Here is a 20,912-nt window from a genome sequence, read left to right on the forward strand (position 1 = left end):
GCACTTTGTCTATATGTGCCCTGTGATTGGCTGGCGACCAGTCCAGGGTGTACACAGCTTCTCGCTGAAAGGCCAGCTGGGATAGGCTCCAGCATACCCCTGCAACCCTAATGGGAATAAGCAGAATAGAAAATGAATGGACAGCATTTGACCCTGGAATGGATGAGTCCATTTTTTTCTATTTCCCACGGAGAATAAAGGTTGACTCATGTCATGTCATGGGTGGGTGAAGCAAACAAAACCATAACAAAAGTATATTTTCTATGATGTAATAATAAGCCTTTCTGTTCTAAAGGTGTGTTTTGAAAATGGACCACCATTGCCCTTGGTAAGTTTTTTTTTTTTCCTTTCATTTACCACACAAATGCTTTTTGAGCTCATATGGTGATGTTCTTTCAGGGTGAATAACTGCGTTGGGTTTTCCAACTACAAGTATTTCCTGCTCTTCCTCTCCTATTCCATGCTTTACTGCATCTTCATCACAGCCACTGTCTTTCAGTATTTCATCAAATTCTGGGTGGTAAGTGTCATTTAAAAGATGAGCGCCGATGGCATGGATGCGATCCCGGTGTAACAGTTTCTCCTCTTTCTTGTCTTTCCCAGGGAGACTTGCCAAACGGGCCTGCGAAGTTCCACGTCCTTTTCCTCATGTTCGTGGCGCTCATGTTCTTTGTCAGTCTCATGTTCCTCTTTGGTTACCACTGTTGGTTGGTGGCCAAAAACAGATCCACTTTAGGTTTGTCATAAAAGGAATCCGACGCAATGCTGAAAATGTGTGTAACATTCAACTCGCCTTTTCCAGAGGCCTTCTCCGCACCAGTTTTTGTCAACGGACCGGACCGGAATGGCTTTAATGTTGGAGTACGCAAAAATCTGCAGCAAGTATTCGGAAAAGACAGGAGATTATGGTTCCTTCCTGTTTTCACGGGGTGAGTTGAATGTGGAGACATGATTCACCGAATGTGAACTCACATGCCAGATGAATCAAATCAAGAAAGCAGTGTTTATTAATTTTGACTTATTTTATTTATTTATGTTTTCCGAATGAGAAATCTCGCTTGAAAAAAACCTTGCGACATCCCGACTAATCAATGAAGATCCTGTGAGACATGTACCACGGCTTCTTAAACAAGCTTCTGTCATCTTTTCAGCCAAGGAAACGGCCATTACTTCCCGTTGCGGAATCGAGGAGAGTGTCAGAACCCCTTACTAGCCAACGAGGAGATGTGGGAGGAGTCAGATGACGTCTCAGAAGAAGGAAGCTGGGGTGAGTCACTTGTTCTCATTTCGAAAGAGTACACCATTCAAATGTCAAATGTCATTCAAAAATCATCCACTGACATTATGTCCATGTGTAAATACCTGGCAACACAAGTGAACACACCTCCTAGTCAACATAGTGTCAATATTTAGTATAGACCAGGGGTCTCAAACACGCGGCCCGCGGGCCAAATGTGGCCCGCAGGACACTAGTTTGAGGCCCCCGCCTTGATATGAAAGTTTAATGTTAGTGCGGCCCGCGCAAGTTTGATATGGATGCTGTATGGTATCATGTACCCAGAAAAAATTATTACGTTTGATTAATGTTCATGTTAAAGGTTAAATAACTGTTAATAGTTATCCTCCCTAGTCGTGTGGAAGTGGTAAGTTTTTGGCTATTTAAGTTTAAGAAATAACTTGAAGGCTACCGTTTAGGTCGCTAGCTCTCAAGTTTGAGAGTTAGCATGTGTCTCAAGACCCTGCAGTTGCGCAATATGTTGTAAATAAAAAGAGTATAAATGTGACTATAGTCGTGTTTTGTCATGTCTACAGGGCTCTAATAATGCTTTGTTCATTTTAATCTGAAAAAAATAATTTGTCTACCCACCAACTATATGTGGTTTCTTAAGTTTTTATTATTTGCCGTTTTATTATTATTATTATATTTATTTATTACTGATTGATTGATTTTCTTTATTCTTGATTTGTTTATTTATTTTTCATCTTATTTTGTGCAGAAAAATAAAAATTAAGATATTTGAGAACAGTGGAATGTTTTATCAGAGCTTTTATTGTCGAAAATCGGAACCAAAGCACTGAAAAAGTTTGTATATTTTTCTGTTTTTAATAAATGCTTTTTTTTTTTTTTTTGGAAAACCTGATGCGGCCTAGTCTCACCCAGACCCTAGCTCCAGTGGCCCCCAAGTAAATTGAGTTTGAGACCCCTGGTATAGACACATTTATTGAAACACACACCAGCATCAATCTTATTTATGTCTTAAATGGCTTATTTTCTCTGAAAATATCTACTATATTGGCTAATATGAGTGTAAAGGTGACTATAGGGGTGTTATTCTCTGTCTGGAGAGCTCTAATAACGTTAAAAAAAAAAACTATGTAGAAGGTCCCTAACAGGTTTTGTATGCTCTATGAAAATATGGTCAGCTGTTCAATTCCACCCTCGGCCATCTCTGTGTGGATTTTTCATATTTTCTAGCTGTTTATTTCATAGAGACACAACGCTCCTTCATATGCTTTCATAGCTTTATTATGAATCATTGTTTTAGGCTGGTAGCGGGGAAGAATAAATAATAGATAATAAATATTTTATTTTATTCATTTATTAAAGAATAAATAATTTTCAAAAATAATGACCCGCTAACCACTCGTAGCGCCCCTGTCTCGGCTGTTTCACAGTTAAACACAGTTAAACACAGTCATTTTTTGCGACAGAAATATAAAAAACATTGTATGATAAAGTCTATCTAACCCTGACTTGAATTTTTTTTTTTTTTTTAAATAAAGCTTTTTTGCATAACCGTGTTGGCGCCACTTGGAATTGTTTCTTTCCTTACCGTTTTCGACAAGCAGACACAGACTGAAGATCAATAAACATTTTCAGGAACGGTGAATGATGAACAGAAAGGTGGTTAGCTAACGCTAAGTAGTTTTTATCAACAAACTGAGCAAAAACCGGATGCAACAAGAGCTTCTTTTGTGAGCCACATACGGCGGGTAATACAAAAAAAAAAAACAGTTACTCACCAACTCCGGGGGTGTGTCAGTGCAGGTCCCTGAACACCCATGAAATCAACTCAAAAAAATGACACTGCCTGGTAGTAGTCCTTAACACATGTGGTAGTCAGGGTTAAAAAATCAACTCTATCAGCCTGACGCAGCACCAGCAAACCCCAGGTTCATCCGCAACTATCACATTTCTTTAAAATAGTTTAATTGAATACATTTGGTGCTTGTAAAACCATGTTTTACTTGCTCATATGTCATCATTGTGACCTCTACAATTGCGGATGACCTTTCGGCAACCCCCGAAGCACAGATATGATGACGACATGATCTCATGAGTTGACACTGACACATGATGTCCTCCCATGCGTTAACAATTTTGAAATAACTGTACTACTATAAATAATTTTTGTTGCTTTTAAATATGATTTTTTCCCATAGCCTTAGTGTTATTTCCTAATGTAATGTCTTTCTATGGCATCAATTGCAATGATTTGGTCTGGCTGTGTGGACATGCAACATCCTTTCACCAACACTGCCCTCTGGTGGACACTTGTGAACCAACAAAAACCAATGGCTGATTTATATTCATTCATTCATTCATTTTCTACCGCTTTTCCTCACAAGGGTCGCGGGGGTGCTGGAGCCTATCCCAGCTGTCTTCGGGCGAGAGGCGGGGTACACCCTGGACTGGTGGCCAGCCAATCACAGGGCACATATAGACAAACAACTATTCACACTCACATTCATACCTATGGACAATTTGGAGTCGCTAATTAACCTAGCATGTTTTTTTTGGAATGTGGGAGGAAACCAGAGTACCCATGCATGCACGGGAGAACATGCAAACTCCACACAGAGATGCCCGAGGGTGGAATTGAACCCTGGTCTCCTAGCTGTGAGGTCTGCGCGCTAACCACTCGACCACCTGATTCATATTCTCTTTCTCCAATTTCAGTTGAGGATCCAGACCCCTCCGTTACCATAGAGATGGAAGGATAGAACGTTTATATGAGAACCGTCATTGGTGCACATTTGAAGGAGGGATGTTCTCCTCCAACTCTGACATGGACCACACCTAAGGATGACGTGTGGATGGTCTTTTCTTCTTCCAAAGACAAAGCCATGGTGGACGGCCATCTTTGTCCCGTCATCCCACCATGGTGATCCTTGGACCCTGTGTACATATCCTTTTGGGGGCAAGTGTTGCTCCAACGTGTCCTGCGTTGCACCTCACGGCTCACTTAGCTTCAGGATGATGCTTCGTGGCTTTGACTGCACGCTAAGTCTTGTCTTATTTACCCGACTTAACCTCCGCCTTACATATACGTTGTTTTTGAATGTATGCGTCCAGCACCATGCTTTCTACTACATTTCCTACTAGCTGTTTATTTCATAGAGACACAATGCTCCTTCATATGCTTTCATAGCTTTATTATGAATCATTGTTTCAGGCTGGTAATGGGGAAGAATCGAAATCATTTTCAAAAATAATGACAATAAGCATAAGAGGTCACATTAAGAATCATATCATAATACATATATGGGTCAGTCTCCTGAAAAAGGTACCAAAAGCTATATTATATCCAATTTACATATTAAAAGAATCACATTAATATGTCAATCATCATACTATAAATGCTTTATGCTCAAAAATGGTGACAAACAGTATCTTTAGTAGATCCTCCTTTTGTTTATTTTTATTTATCCTCATTTTATACAAATTTGGGCACCCCAACCAAAAAAATGACATCAATTTTAGTAGATCCTCCTTTTGCAGAAAAAACAGCCTCTACTAAATCAGGGGTGGGCAAACATTTTGACTCACGGTCTGCATTGATTAACAGGGGGGGAGGCAGACCATATATTTTATAGAAATTTCGGCACCCCAACCAAAAAAATGACATCAATTTTAGTGGGGGCAGACTATATATTTTATACAAATTTGGGCACCCCAACCAAAAAATGACATCAATTTTAGTAGATCCTCCTTTTGCAGAAATAACAGCCTCTACTAAATCAGGGGTGGGCAAACATTTTGACTCGTGGTCTGCATTGAATAACGGGGGGGGGGGGCGGGGGGCGACTATATATTTATACAAATTTGGGCACCCCAACCAAAAAAAATGACATCAATTTTAGTGGATCCTCCTTTTGCAGAAATAACAGCCTCTAAATCAGGGGTGGGCAAACATTTTGACTGGTGGTCTGCATTGATTAACGGGGGGGTGGGTGAGGGGACTATATATTTTATAGAAATTTGGGCACCCCAACCAAAAAAATTACATCATTTTTAGTAGATCCTACTTTTGCAGAAATAACAGCCTCTAAATCAGGGGTGGGCAAACATTTTGACTCGCTGTCTGCATTGATTAACGGGGGCGGGGGGCAGACTATATATTTTATACAAATTTGGGCACCCCAAACAAAAAATGACATCAATCTTAGTAGATCCTCCTTTTGCAGAAACAACAGCCTCTAAATCAGGGGTGGGCAAACATTTTGACTCGTCTTGACTTGAAATACAACTTCTACCATTTTGTATTTTTTTTTTATCGTCTTTATGACACACTGTCCAAAAATGGCGATGCACAAAACTGACATCAGGTTGGGTTTCATACGTACTGTAAGCGACCCGATGAAAATTCATCCCAGTAACCCTGTTGATTCGATGTGTTTGCAGTATATTTTTGGCGAATCACTGTAGATTCTGTGCGTCATACCCCTCTTGACTACCAGTACTCCTTTCAGGTGTTTGACTCGTAGCAATCCCTTTGTATTCACTCCCCAGGTAAAGGTGATGCAACCATGTGCAGTGGTACCTCTCTTTTCATTATTCATTTGTTCTCAAGGGTCTGTCTAAAACTGATTGACTTTTCCCAATAGAAAACCAACGTAAATCCATCCCCGAAACCTCAAAATATTCATACAAAGCACATTTTATAGAGAATAATTATAGTTTTATATATACAAAACAATGGAAATTACATATAAGTAATGAACGGAAGGGCTAAATGGACATTTAACATTACTGTTACCTTTACTGAAGGCTGACGAGCAACCGGGGGGGGGTGATCAATACTGACATCATCTTGGTACTATGCTACAAGTCATTTGTTGAATTCCATCATGTTTCTCAGCTTCTTCATCAAAGTGCAGGCAATGTTGTTTGCCCCCATGGTGGGTTATTTTGCAGCCATATTCAATTAAGCAGAAACTTGTGGTGTTAACTACAGAGTCGACTGCTGATGATGTCATAGATGGGTGACAGAGTATTAATAAGATGACGGGACTGATTTGTTTGTGCAGTTGAGGATCCGAGAATTATTATTATAATTATGAGGATTATATTATTAGTCAAAATAAATTCTAAGAACCGTCGTATGTATTATTCCGGTGTTACACTGATGAGACATTGCCTTACATTACATTACCTTAACACTGCATAGCGTTAGCTATGACATAATAGAGTGAAAAAAAGTTATCCTCCCATTCCGTGTGGAAGTGGTACATTTTTGGCTTCTTTGTCCTTCGTCCCCACTCTGAAACACTTTGAGTTTAGAACAGATAAATTGGATGCTACCAGTTAGCATGGTAGCTTTCTATATGCTATGAGCGGTGGCCGCCGCCTCTTATGTCCTCACAGTTATCCCATAGCCTGCGTATTACAGTTTAGTAATGTACTGTAAAGAAAGAATAATAGTATAAAGGTGACTATAGGGGTGTTATTTCATGTGTACAGGGCTCTAAACAGGTTTTCATTGCTCTAACTTTGAAAATATTCTATTCTAAATCTTGATTAATACTACAAGATTGTACGTGCCAAAGTATAAAATACAACATGTTCATGTGCAATATTGTACGAGAATAGATGCTAAAAGTTTTGTTTAAAAAATGGAAAATTGAGGTTCCACTGTAGTTTAAGTACCTTAAATTTTAAGTACCTTAAGTTTCCACAGCAGATCAGCCTAGCATAGTTGCATAAATATACCTCGACAGTGATTCCAACAATAACAACAAGAAACAGACGTTACTTTCCCAAAGAAGCACAGCAAGCTATAGGTCTTGATTTGTACAAAAATGGGGCTTTATTTATTTATTTATTTTAGACAAATGGACCCTGGAGAAACAAATCTGACTGTAATGAATAAAACACAGCAAAAACAAACACATATCAGCATGGTCTTAGAAGTTGTGCAGCAAGTGCAAACTTTAAACTTGAACTTACACCAGAGTTTACATCATTGCCACTCAATCCTAAAAGTGACAAAGAGGAGCTTCCACTGGTACTGCATTATTGATTATTGATAGCCACCAAGAGTCAAGCACAACACCATAGAAACGTTTGCTGGTATGAGGCAGGTGTACGTTCCATTCCCATTGTTACACACAACAATTTGTGAACCTGCTCCGCTTTTATGAATATATTCCTACTTTTAAGAAAAGTCTGCTATACTCTATGGTCAGGTAAATAAACGCCCCTGGACATATACAAGCACCCTTGATCATTTAAGATTTTCTTTTATAAATCATTGGTTGTTTGGATCAGCAATTTCAGTTCAATATATCACACAGCAGACAAACAATGAAATTCAGAGGAAATACCGAAAGTGTGCAATAATTACTTGAAAGTAGGCAGGTGCATAAATTTGGGCACCCCAACCAAAAAAATGACATCAATTTTAGTAGATCCTCCTTTTGCAGAAATAACAGCCTTTAAATCAGGGGTGGGCAAACATTTTGACTCGCGATCTGCATTGATTAACGGGGGGGGGTTGGCTATATATTTTATACAAATTTGGGCACCCCAACCAAAAAATTACATCAATTTTAGTAGATCCTCCTTTTGCAGAAATAACAGCCTCTAAATCAGGGTTGGGCAAACATTTTGACTCGCGGGCTGCATTGATTAACGGGGGGGGGGCAGACTATATATTTTATATAAATGTGGGCACCCCAACCAAAAACTTGACATAAATTTTAGTAGATCCTCCTTTTGCACAAATAACTGCCTCTAAATCAGGGGTGGGCAAACATTTTTACTCACGGGCTGCATTGATTAACGGGGGGGGGGCAAGACTATATATTTTATACAAATTTGGGCACCCCCAATCAAAAAATGACATCAATTTTAGTAGATCCTCCTTTTGCAGAAATAACAGCCTCTAAATCAGGGGTGGGCAAACATTTTGACTCGCGGGCTGCATTGATTAACGGGGGGGCAGACTATCTTTTTTATACACATTTGGGCACCCCAACCGTCCTCACCATTCTTCACCCTACTTATGAGATTTTTCTTGTCCTACCACTCCGGGCCTTAACTAGGACTGTGCCTGTGGTCTTCCATTTCCTTACTATGTTCCTCAGAGTGGAACCTGACAGCTGAAATCTCTGGTCTAGCGTTTTGTATCCTTCCCCTAGACCATGATGTTGAACAATCTTTGCTTTCAGGTCATTGTGTTTTCATTGTTCTGAGGCTACCATGCTGCTACTCTTCGGAGACTTGCAATTGATTCATGATTGGCTTCACAGGTGTATGCAGGTCAAGGGTGGGGTAATTAGTGTTTGAAGGTATTCAAATCAATAAAACAAGGGTGCCCAAATTTATACACCTGCCTACTTTTGTTTAAATAATTATTGCACACTTTCTGTATATCCTATAAAGCTAATTTCACATCTCATCCATCGGTGTGTTTGTCTGCTATATGATATATTGAACTGAAATTGCTGACCCAAACAACCAGTGATTTATAAAGGGAAATCTTAAATGACCAACGATGCCCAAACTTTTTCATAGCACTGTATAATTAATGTAGATCGTGTGTGGTCATCTAGTGATTTTTAACATTGAAAAGAAAAGGTCAGAATGAGCATCGTGGTGATATTTTTATGTGCATCCATGACAAGTGAAACGGTTGTTTCACATGTTTTCCAAAAGAGAGCACGGAGTGAAAATGTGACGATGTTTTGTATCCATGTTTTGTATCCATTTGTTGACAATGAGCCTGTATGCAGGCTGGTTTTGACACTTTTGACCTCATTGTGTTTTTCTACCTTGCTGGACCGTATCACACACACACACACACACACACACACACACACACACACACACACTCCTGTCATTTCTAATGATCTATGTTGTCCGCGTCTAAGGTGAGGATTGACTGCATGTAGAAACATGATGACTCTTTTATGTTGTTTATTTATTGCTAAAATGTACAGCTGTACAGACTTAACTGCTGCAGGCGGTATCTGTAGATTCTGCTCATGCGTGTATGTATGTATGTATGTATGTATGTATGTATGTATGTATGTATGTATGTATGAGAAAACTGGGTGTCTAACACCACACGTGGTCCAGGTGAAAAGGGTCTTTGGCATACTGTATGTATGTGATTGTGGCGTTTCCCTGCGTCAGTCAATACTTTCCATTTGGTGTTCTGTCTGGTAACAGATATAAATCCTCACTTGTAACGCGCTAAAATAAAAATGATCCTGATATGGCTCAATATCGTTTGATTCCATTCACAGCAGAAGAAAAATACAAATCAACAGAATAAATAGTTTCCTTTTTTTTGGAGAGAGTATTTGGCACAACAAGAACATGAGAATTTTTTTTAAATTAAAGCAGACAAAAATATAGTCAAAACAACAATTCGTGTTCAAGATCATGTTCCTCAGGTTGTCCTGCCTTCAGTCGGTCCCAAAATACCTCTGTCCAAAATGTGTTGGAGCCACTGGGTGAACCTCTGTTGCCAATATGGTGATGTCTGGGAACTCCTTGATTATCGATTTGGCCCCTGAAAGAGAAGCAAGTATGTTACTTTCATTTGTAGTATTCACTCATCACGTTCATTCTTGGTAAACCACCAGGATGTTGGGATAGGCTCCAGCATACCCCCTCGGCCATAATGAGGATAAGCGGTATAGAAAATGGAAAAAACAACATAGGCTATTGTTGCGACCATCACCCATGCAAAGCCAAAACTCAACACCTAATCCCTTGACATCACTTCCTGTCCGCCAATCACTCAACTCCTCCAGGGAACACATGAATTGCGACACATGCAAGCGCCTGTTTTATTCATGTCTTTAAAATAACTTATTCTCCCTATTATATCTACTATATTGGCTAATATGAATGTGAACTCATATTTAGAAGATTCTTCTAAGTGAATTTCTTTAGGATTTTTCTTATATGACTAGTTGTCCTAAGAAAAAATCCCAAGGAAATTATAATTTTTTGGTTTCCTTAGGATTTCTTCCTAGAACAACTAGTCATATAAGAAAAATCCTAAGGAAATTTGGATTTTTTCTTAGGTCAACTACCCATATAAGAAAAATCCTAAGGAAACCAAAAAATCCTAATTTCCTTAGGATTTTTTCCTAAGAAAAAATCCTAAAACTAGTCATTTTTTCATTTTTTCCTAAGAAAAAATCCTAAGGAAATTAGGATTTTTTGGTTTCCTTAGGATTTTTTCTTAGGTCAACTACCCATATAAAAAAAATCCCAAGGAAACCAAAAAAATCCTAATTTCCTTATGATTTTTTCTTCGGACACCTACTCATATAAGAAAAATCCTAAGGAAACCAAAAAATCCTAATGGAAATTAGGATTTTTTCTTAGGACAACTAGTCATATAAGAAAAATCCTAAGGAAACCAAAAAATCCCAAGGAAATTAGGATTTTTTTTGTTTTTTTTAGGATTTTTCTTATATGACTAGTTGTCCAAAGAAAAAATCCTAAGGAAACCAAAAAATCCTAATGGAAGTTAGGATTTTTCTTATATGACTAGTTGTCGTAAGAAAAAATTCTAAGGAAACCATTATGAATTATTCTTACTGACCTTTTTAGCAGTACATTTAGCGAGTGAAGATTGCTTTTATAGTTATTACCCCATATTTCCACACAATAAGTAAGATAGGGTACAACCAGAGAGCAATACATTGAAATACCTGACAAGTAAATACTTTGTCACTGGTCCAAAAATAAAAAATCCCTCTCAGGAGCAAGTGAATTCTGTCCATCTGGGATGCTAAAATGTTTTTCATGTGGAAAAGGGGTACAATATGTGTTATTATAATATTATAATTATAATATGTGTATTTGTGACACATTTAAGCAAGTCAAATGTGATGTGTACTAATGAAAACATGAATATGTTTTGCAGTCCATTTAACAAAAACACATGCCAAGCACTGTTAATAAGGGCCCCCGTCAATTAAAAGTCTGCCTGGACAGTTGATAAAACTAAGAGTGGATTCAAGTGTACAACAATACCAACAGGAGTGGCCTCTCCCTGGTGTCCTTTTGTCTCTTATTAAGTCAGTAGTTGGACACCATCCAAAATCAAGTCTGCATTGCATTGTGGGACGACTGAGAGGGAGGAGAGTACGCCTTTATTTTTTTTTTAGGACTACTTGTTCTAAGAAAAAAATCCTAAGGTATAGTTAGGAACCTTGTGGAGTGACTGACAGGCATCTGGCCCAGACACCTCCATGGCAGTTGCAGTGTTGAATTAGCCAATGGCTAGAATTGTCTCTAGCCATTATTATTGCTCAGTGACACTGGTATAGAAACAGGAGCTCAGAACATCCCAAAAGAATCTTGATTGTTTGTGGCTTGGAGACTGACCTAATAAATGTTCAGCGACACAACTGAGACACGTTTTTGAATCATTTCCAATCCGTGCCGTATAGAACTACCCATCTGCCGCGCAACGTCGTTACCAGTCGAATAAAAAGCAACACCGCATCGGGAGGCGAAGGGCAGGACGAGATTGGAGACTTGTTTGATTTGTTGTGTAAACACAAAGCAAATGGAAAATGAGCTCATGCAGCTGTGCAGATGTACCGTGAGGTGTGGAGAAGAGGCTGAGGAGGATAATATGTCTGGGCTGTACTCCATGCTCAATCAGCACCCTCACCGCTTCAATCACGGTGTTCCCTGTACCTACAGAAGGAATGAATAGGATCAATAAATCATGCAAAACATAAAAAAAAAACATCATAGTTTAGTGTCTGCAGCAGCATAACTGATGTTATCATCTCCAAAAAGGTCCCCGGTTGTGACCTGGACACTTAATAGGCTACATTAAAATAAACCTCCAACCTGACTTGTTCGGTAGCATATATTTTTTTCTCACTAAGGGTAGGGAAATGTAACCATGCCATTTTTCTGGCCCTCATTATGCTGTTCTGCAGCTTGGTGGCCATCTCCTAGGCAGTGTATAATTTCCTCTGAGTGCTATAATTATCAGAACAGCGCGAGTGTGCCTGAATGACATGGAAATCTTGACTCGGTGAAGGTCAATCCGATGGAGAATGACTGCATGCATGAAAATGTTTGTGCATATGTGCCCAAGTGCTAATCTCACAACATGTATGTGCTGCTGCTAATGGAAGATTTAAGTGCCGGGCTCTGACACTCACTGAGAATGGGATACATGAGCAGCACTTTTCTTCTGTAAATATCTGGAGGGAACTTGGCGTAGTAGACCTTGGCTTTCTGGGTCTCCTCGTCGCTTTGGATGAGGATTTTGCCGATGCGTATAGAGCGGCAGCAGTCCCGCAGACCCTGCTCCATGGCCTCCCCTGTGGTAAAAAACATGGGACAACCAGTGGCGTCATTAGGCGTATTTTAGTGGGCTTCAGTCCCCCTAAAATGTTCTTAAGCCCCCCCCTAAATTTTGTTTTATATTTTTTATTTATTTTTTTTTCACAAAAAAAAAAAAATTACAAAAAAAATCTCTGACAAATTGAGGATTAGGTTGAGGATTTTGCCAATGAGTATGGAGCGGCAGAAAAAATGGGACAACCAGTGGCGTCATTAGGCGTATTTTAGGGGGCTTCGGACCCCCTAAAATGTTCTTAAGCCCCCCTAAATAATTTGATATTTTTTATTCATTTTTTTGTTTGTTTTTTACAAAAAAAAATCTCTGACAAATCTCTGATATTATCAATTATCAAATATCAATTCTGATATTTTAGGGGGCCTTTTGCCCCTAAAATGTTCTTAAGACCCCCTAAATAATTTGTCAGTTTTTATTGATTTTTTTTTGGTTTTTTTTTTTTACAAAAAAATCTCTGACAAATTGAGGATGAGGATTTTGCCGATGCGTATGGAGCGGCAGCAGTCCCGCAGACCCTGCTCCATGACCTCCCCTGTGGTAAAAAACATGGGACAACCAGTGGCGTCATTAGGCGTATTTTAGGGTGCCTCAGCCCCCCTAAAATGCTCTTAAGCACCCTAAAAAATTTGATATTTTTTATTGATTTTTTTTTTTTACAAAACAATGACAAATTTTATATAATAGGGCAAAAGCAGGCTAATAAGCAGGCTAATACTAGCTTACTACTACGACTAATCAGAAGAATAATAATGATCATAGTAATAATAGGCTAATTAATAATATAATAATGATTATTATATAATTGATCACTGTCCACTGGACAGTTTTTGGATTTTTAAAAAATGTCTACTCCATTCATTCATATCCTGTGGATCTCCAGGGGGCTAAGCCCCCCCTGTCCTCAGAACCTAGTGACGCCCCTGGGGACACCACATGGTCCTCAACCCTACATGGGACATACATTATGTAACTGCAGGGTGTATCCAAAAAGTAGCCACTGAAGTTAATATTTGCATATTTTCATGAAATTTTCATGATAGTACTTTGAAGCGCAAAGCTAATGCTGATGTTACAATGTTACCTGACTCTGCCTCACTGACTGAAATTGAGACTCAATGGTGTGTACGAGTGACAGGAAGAAAAGCTCTGGGGAGATGTTTGGCGCCACCTGTTGGCTTGCATCTAAACATCACTATACCCTAGATTAGACGGATGTGTCGTCTTTTTCAGGAAAATAAATAATGCTGTATATTCTGGCTAATATGCTGCTTGTAGCGTGTTTGTGTTCTTTTTAACGTGGCCCTAAATCTCCTCCTTTCATTTTATTCCTAAATATGCTGCAGGCCAATATATTTATATATTCCATTATTATGAAATGCACACACAACTTAACATGCTGCTATTTTAAAAGGGGCGTAGTCACTTTATTTGTGTTATGTTGTTTGCCTTACCGCTCCTCATGATGCTGACGCCGCAGTTGCCCCTCTCAAACTTAACTCCTTCGTACTTGTACCCTGAAAGCAACACATAGCACAAGAGCGGCCCAATCCAATGGGCTTTATCTGAGAAGATATTTGCCGTCTGCGTCCGCTCACGTCATTTCTTGGGAAGAGATTCTGACCTGTGGGTGTGGTCACAGTGCACTCGGAGTAGGGCAGCTGATTCAAGCCCTCTTCCACGACCAGTCTGATCTGCGAGGACAACAAAGGAAGTTAATTTACTTTGAAAAAAAAACGCATATAAACAAAATATGTTGGATATTGTGGCATGATCCTACCAGTCGGTCAGCGCAAAACACAAAATCCCCTCTGCTGGTAGACCTTTAAAAACATACCAATACACATCCATTGGTTATCAATTTGACATGCAGTGTTTTTATTATTCTAATGAGTATTTCTTCTGAGGTTATGCTTTGGAGTATTCTACCACATAGAATAAAGCCTGTAGTGCCGTGGAGAGAACATCCTGGGCTTTCCTATGATAATGATTTGTGGGGTAGGCGGACCCGACCTCTCAAAATGGCTGCCATATCAACCGACATGTTTTTTTCGGCACAAGAATCATTAAAACCGGGACGTACCACTGTATTGCGTTTTCAAATGTATGTTTTTAAGTATTTCATCAACAGTTGGAGGTACTTTTGGTTAACAGCCGCACATTTTTACAGTACGGTGAAACCCTGATTGGCGTCCGACGCTAACCCAATCCATTCTGCTACTTGGAACTTTTCTTTGGCTCCATGGTGGGTTATTTTGTGCTCAATTTGTGTTCAATTTTTGTGATCAAAACATCCACTCGGTCTTGAGTGCTACAAGCGTCTTAAAGCTCATCAATGAGGGGGACGGCTAGCTGCCAGATCGTTTTACAACTGATTGTAAAACTGTATTTCGTGCCCCCTTATTTGAAATACTATTTACTAATTGATAATATATATTTATCTGTACTTGCAACTGAAGTACAGTGAAACGCAACAAAATAAGAGCACAGTGAAGCATACAATCATATATAGCAGTCTAATTTCATGCCGAGTACAACAAATTCTTACATGTTGGCAGGTTTGTATTCCCTGCCTCCATAGGTATGAATGTGAATGGTTGTTTGTCTATGTGTCCTGTGATTGATTGACAGGTGACCAGCCCAAATCCTTCTTACATAGTTTCCAGCACATTTGGGGTACAAGCAGTATAGTCTATGTATGGACAATTATTATATAAGCTAATTATTTAATACAAAGACAATAGAATTTTTGTGGGGCTTAGAATGAGTTTTCATTTTGCTAAATATTTTTGATTTTTTTTTTAAGTGGCTATATATGTGAAGGGGGGCACTGTGATATGCAAAAACAAAACAGTGACTCACTTGTCTCTAATAATTGTCTGCAATTCTCGGATCTGGTCATTGAGAGGAAGCAGTTTGAGTTGCGGTCCCGGTGGGTCTTGGTTTACAGGCTGCCTGCTGCTGTTAGCGTCACTTGGCTCAGGAGTGGATAGCACTGCAGCCACATTGCTGTTGCTGTTGGTAGCAAAGCGGACCTGCTTCATGGGGTGCTCTTGGCCGGTGTTGACACTGTTCATTTGTTGATTGTGGCATGGCATCCTGAGTATAACTGGTGGTAGGCAGCAGTTTTCTTTTCAAAGTGGCCAAACTGGCGACCTACTTCACGTACACGTTAATCTGCCGTTTAACAAAGAGCAGCCAGGCAACGTGTTTTACCTTTAGCTGTGACTCCTGTCTTTAAAAGAACAGTCCCCCACTTAATCCAACTGGAACATAAACAAACCTTTAACCTACACACAGAACCGTTTAAATGTCAAACTAGAGCCAATTCGGCTTAAAATCACGATGTGTAGCATTAACGCTCGTTTAGCTAGCTTTGACGGTGACAGTAGCGTTGACCGAACCGGATATTACGTAGCCGGCGTGCGCACGAGCCCGCCTCCTCTTTACTTTCAACATGGCGCCTATGTTGGTGCCGCTAAAATGCGGATTTAATTTCCAAAGACAAAAGCTGGCACTTCTTCTTCAAAGGACATGCTCTTATCACATTTGGAGTAAAAGCCACGGCGAGAACGTGACGAAGCATACGCGACAAAGTTTTTACCCGGTAAGTTACAGAGAGGACACGGTGCTTTTTTTTAGGAGGGTGACAGTCATAACACAAGGACAGAGCTGGGAATAAAAGTTCTCAACTTCACTCTTCTGCTTAAATTTCATCAACTACTCTAAATATGTCCTCCTGTTAAATGTGCTTTCTGTCGTAATCATGCAATGTCTGTGTGCATATAGATAAGCTAACAGGACTTTCTGTGTGTCACTTATTTTAACTAGCCTCATATTTACATAATTGTTGACACTACCTATACATTAGTTTCATGATTATGTAACAGTTGTATGACGAAAGGATTTTCAGCATACATATTATGTATGTATTTTTGGACCTAACATGTAACATGTAGCATGTAGCCTGCCACAATCACGTGTTGAAGAGGCACGTAGAGGGTCAGTAAACGTTAGATAAACTTGTTTGTCCCACCCAGTGCATTGACGTTTTTCTGCTTTCTGCTTAGAGTCAAAGGTCAACCAGACCACTCTATTGTAGTCACTCAAGTAAAAGTGAAACAAGATTATTTCAGTTAAGTTTTGATATGATGGGACTTCTAAAAGAAGCTCCAGAATCATTAACTTTTAGTTTTGTTTTTGCGCTTTTGTATTGTAATGCATAGACACAAAAGAGATGTGGAAAAAATAGGACTCACCATGTTGAAGATTTACTTCTGAATTGCTGCACACATAAAGAACATTTGTCAAAAAAAACTTTCTGGTATTAACTCATATTTAATCCAAGCCATTTTTCAAAATCCATCCCCTTCAGTAACGCCCATTTTAGACAATTTTGACTGATCCTTCAAGGCACACAGAATATTGTATTCTATGGCTATATAAACATGGAAACATGGAACCTACCAAAAGAAAGCTGCAACTCCTGTCTTTCATCTGAGGAAAGTTTCTACCTTATTTTTAGTTTTTAGAATCAGCAGTTGAACATAGGTAACTTTCCAGAAAATATCAGTTCCCAACAAAAAAAAACTGAAAAAAAACAACTTTTTGCAAAAGTATACATTTCACTTTGACACAAATATTTTTCACTTTTGTGACAACTCAAATGTCCCTCCTTCTCGCTGTCTCGCTTCCCTCCTTCCTGTCATGTGTGATAACATGATCCCCGCCAAGCTCTTCTCAAATGGACTTCTGCCGCGTGGTGGCCATTTTTATGGCTTTAGTAGTGGAGAGTTATATCATCACCTATTTTTGCCTCCTCTGTAAAGACGTATAAATACGTTGTTTGATTATATAATACGTCTTTATTATTGATTATCTAAAATTGATTCTCATATCAAAATATCGATACAGTTGTGTCTTGGTTAACAGCATGTATCTGTTCCACAAGGTCCGACACTAACCAAAAGTAACTCTAACCAAAGCAAACATTTCTATAGAAAATAACATTAATCCATGACACTGGAAAATTTATTTGGCTCCATTTTGTGGTATTGAGGTGAGAAACACTACAGAATCCAAGAAATAACTCATGTCAAAACAAGAAGGTGGTGTCTGTGTGGTGTCTTGCTGTCACATCTTCAATGTAGTAACCTTCCATGTTCTTTTTTCCATTTCCTTCAACATTTTATATGCATTTGCATGCGTTTACTCATATCAAAATATTGATACAGTGATGCCTTGGTTAACAGCATTTATCTGTTCCACAAGGTCCGACACTAACCAAAACTAACTCTAACCAAAGCAAACATTTCTATAGAAAATAACATGAATCCAATGAATCCGTTCCAGACACCCAAAAGTGTAAACACACACTGGAAAATTTATTTGTCTCCATTTTGTAGTATTGAGGTGAGAAACACTATAGAAATCAAGAAATAACTCATGTGAAAACAAGAAGGTTGTGTCTTGCTGTCACATCAAGAATCACATCTTAAATGAAGTAACGTTCCATGTTCTTTTTTCCATTTCCTTCAATGTTTTATATGTATTTGCATGCGTTTACCAACTTTTCAAGCTCTAAAATCGATTCTCATATCAAAATATCGATACAGTGGTGCCTTGGTTAACGGCATTTATCTGTTCCACAAGGTCCGACACAAACCAAAACTAACTCTAACCAAAGCAAACATTTCTATAGAAAATAACATGAATCCAATTAATCCGTTCCAGACACTCAAAAGTGTAAACACACACTGGAAAATTTCTTTGGCTCCATTTTGTGGTATTGAGGTGAGAAACACTATAGAATTCAAGAAATAACTCATGTCAAAACAAGAAGGTGGTGTCTTGCTGTCACATCAAGAATCACATCTTCAATGCAGTAACCTTCTATGTTCTTTTTTCCATTTCCTTCAACATTTTATATGTAAATTTATATGTATTTGCCCAAATTTATGCACCTGCCTGCTTTTTAAAAAATAATTATTGCACACTTTATGTAAATCCGATAAACTTCAGTTCACTTCTCATCTATCACTGTGTTCTTCTGCTATATGATGCATTTAACTGACATGGCTGGTCCCAACAGTGATTTATAAAGGAAATCTTAAAGTTAATGAGCGATGCAGTGAAACGGCGAGTTGTACATTTACGATTTTGACGCAACGTGTTTTTCAGCTGAATACGCCTCCACACTCGCAAGCAAGCACGTGGAATACAAACACAAGTGAAAGCTATCGACGCATTTTGGAGGCAGCAAAAGTAAGTTGAGATCTGAAGCTTTTCTAGAAGATTCCATGCCTTGATTTGCACACGTTGTAATTGTAGATGTTTCACAGCATTTGCAGGTTGCCGACAAACGAACATGCTGGCACGGCAATGCAGGAGCAGGGCTCAGCGCAGATCCCAAAAATGTGGTGAGAACACACTTTTATAAAAATAATATAAATATATAAATATCAATTTATATAAATAATTCAATCTGACTCAGGGGTTCTTAACCTTTTTGACGTCAAGGCCCGATTTTTTCAGTGCAGAGTGGCCCGGGGGCCCGTTAATTATTAACACTGTATATATTTAATTGATCTCATTAATTTGTTTTCACTAATAAATCAAATCCACACAGTTTAACAAGCTAAAACCTGAATAAAGTTTTCAGTGATTCATTTTCTACCACTTATCCTCATGAGGGTTGCGGGGGTGCTGGAGCCTATCCCACCTGTCTTCGGGTGAGAGGCAGGGTACACCCGGGACTGGTGGCCAGCCAATCACAGGGCACATATAGACAAACAACCATTCACACTCACATTCATACCTATGGACAATTTGGAGTCGCCAATTAACCTAGCATGTTTTTGGAAGGAGAAAACCCACGCATGCACGGGGATAACATGCAAACTTCACAGAGATGGGTGAGGGTGGAATTGAACTCGGGTCTCCTAGCTGTGTGACTTGCGCACAACAACAACGCGTCCGCCGTGCAGGCAAATGATAACATGACATGTTAAAATGTGATCATCACAAAGATTATTATTTATTATTTATTATTTATTATTTATTATTTATTATTTATTATTTATTATTTATTATTTATTATTTATTATTTATTATTTATTATTTATTATTTATTTATTATTTATTTATTATTTATTTATTATTTATTTATTATTTATTTATTATTTATTTATTTATTATTTATTTATTTATTATTTACTTTTGCTAATAATGGAACAAATTAAGCAAGAAACAATGCAACACTTTACAAGGCTCTGTCTCGCTTCCTCCATTTACAAAGCCTTACTTGATGAAGTCAGGATTGTACTAATTTTGTGGGGGGACTGGCACCACTTTTGTCCTCAATTTTTTTCGTTTTAAAAACCTCTCCATTGCTTGGTGTAGTTGAATGTCTTCTTCTGATCTTCCGTCAGCTTGTTAAAGAACTGACTGACACATTACCGCCACCATCTGGTCGGAAGCTGCACTGTTACTAAGCGTCTCATGGATAACATACAGTAGCATAGCGGCTAGCCTATCTCTGGTGTCTTCAGTTGATAACCTACTACGCCAGGGGTCTCAAACACGCGCACTAGTTTGAGGCCCCCGCACTGATATGAAAGTTTAATGTTAGTGCGGCCCGCGCAAGTTTGATATGGATGCTGTATGGTATCATGTTTGATTAATGTTCATGTTAAAGGTTAAATAACTGTTAATAGTTATCCTCCCTATCCGTGTGGAAGTGGTAAGTTTTTGGCTATTTAAGTTTAAAGGAAATACCTTGAAGGCTACCGTTTAGGTCGCTAGATCTCTAGTTCGCGAGTTCGCAGTTGCGCAATATGTTGTAAATAAAAAGAGTATAAATGTGACTATAGTCGTGTTTTGTCATGTCTACAGGGCTCTAATAATGCTTTGTTCATTTTAATCTGAAAAAAATAATTTGTCTACCCACCAACTATCTTTATTCTTGATTTGTTTATATTTTTCATCTTTTGTGTAGAAAAATAAAAAGTAAGATATTTGAGAACAGTAGAATGTTTTATCAGAGCTTTTCTTGGAAAATTGGAACCAAAGCAACGTTTTTAAATTTTTTTTGTTTTTAATAAATGCGTTTTTTTTTTTTTTTGGAAAACCTGATGCGGCCCAGTCTCACCCAGACCCTAGCTCCAGTGGCCCCCAAGTAAATTGAGTTTGAGACCCCTGTACTACGCAGTCCCACGGCCCTCACGGCCCACTGGTGCAAAACTCAATGTTTTATTGCGGCCCTATAGGTGGCGCTTGAGG

The 20,912-nt window shown here is 38.7% G+C and overlaps 3 protein-coding genes across 5 annotated transcripts in view; 2 read left to right on the forward strand and 1 right to left on the reverse strand.

Annotated features, from left to right (window-relative positions):
• zdhhc15b (zinc finger DHHC-type palmitoyltransferase 15b) overlaps positions 1-5,072 on the forward strand; it is a 71,880-nt gene extending 66,808 nt beyond the window's left edge. For all 3 annotated transcript variants that reach the window (XM_058063050.1, XM_058063049.1, XM_058063048.1), the window contains 6 exons: positions 296-328; positions 400-520; positions 604-736; positions 803-929; positions 1,152-1,267; positions 3,962-5,072. In XM_058063050.1, coding sequence (XP_057919033.1) covers positions 296-328; positions 400-520; positions 604-736; positions 803-929; positions 1,152-1,267; positions 3,962-4,005 — 574 coding nt within the window. In that variant the 3' untranslated portion in view covers positions 4,006-5,072. The remainder of the gene's footprint in view (positions 1-295; positions 329-399; positions 521-603; positions 737-802; positions 930-1,151; positions 1,268-3,961) is intronic.
• Positions 5,073-7,068: 1,996 nt separating this feature from the next.
• uprt (uracil phosphoribosyltransferase (FUR1) homolog (S. cerevisiae)) lies at positions 7,069-16,067 on the reverse strand. Its single transcript, XM_058063052.1, has 8 exons — positions 15,849-16,067; positions 15,495-15,741; positions 14,413-14,455; positions 14,257-14,326; positions 14,087-14,149; positions 12,436-12,597; positions 11,858-11,956; positions 7,069-9,803 (listed from the first exon to the last, which is right to left on the reverse strand). The coding sequence occupies exons 2-8, from the start codon at positions 15,728-15,730 to the stop codon at positions 9,697-9,699; spliced, it is 780 nt and encodes a 259-aa protein (XP_057919035.1). The 5' UTR covers positions 15,731-15,741; positions 15,849-16,067; the 3' UTR covers positions 7,069-9,696.
• Positions 15,625-20,912, forward strand: part of abcb7 (ATP-binding cassette, sub-family B (MDR/TAP), member 7) — a 44,376-nt gene continuing 39,088 nt past the window's right edge. Inside the window, exons 1-3 of the mRNA XM_058063047.1 lie at positions 15,625-16,239; positions 18,813-18,896; positions 18,974-19,051. Of these exons, the coding sequence (XP_057919030.1) occupies positions 16,090-16,239; positions 18,813-18,896; positions 18,974-19,051 (312 nt within the window). The 5' untranslated portion in view covers positions 15,625-16,089. The remainder of the gene's footprint in view (positions 16,240-18,812; positions 18,897-18,973; positions 19,052-20,912) is intronic.

The sequence above is a fragment of the Doryrhamphus excisus genome, chromosome 23 (assembly GCF_030265055.1).
Source record: "Doryrhamphus excisus isolate RoL2022-K1 chromosome 23, RoL_Dexc_1.0, whole genome shotgun sequence".
Classification (NCBI taxonomy): Eukaryota; Metazoa; Chordata; class Actinopteri; order Syngnathiformes; family Syngnathidae; genus Doryrhamphus; species Doryrhamphus excisus.

Coding starts and splice junctions, on each gene's coding strand:
- uprt (XM_058063052.1), bottom strand. CDS start 15,730: ATGCCATGCCACAATCAACAAATGAACAGTGTCAACACCGGCCAAGAG. Junction 14,327..14,412: donor TGTTTTGCGCTGACCGACTG/GTAGGATCATGC, acceptor TTGTCCTCGCAG/ATCAGACTGGTCGTGGAAGA. Junction 11,957..12,435: donor GCTCATGTATCCCATTCTCA/GTGAGTGTCAGA, acceptor TTCCTTCTGTAG/GTACAGGGAACACCGTGATT.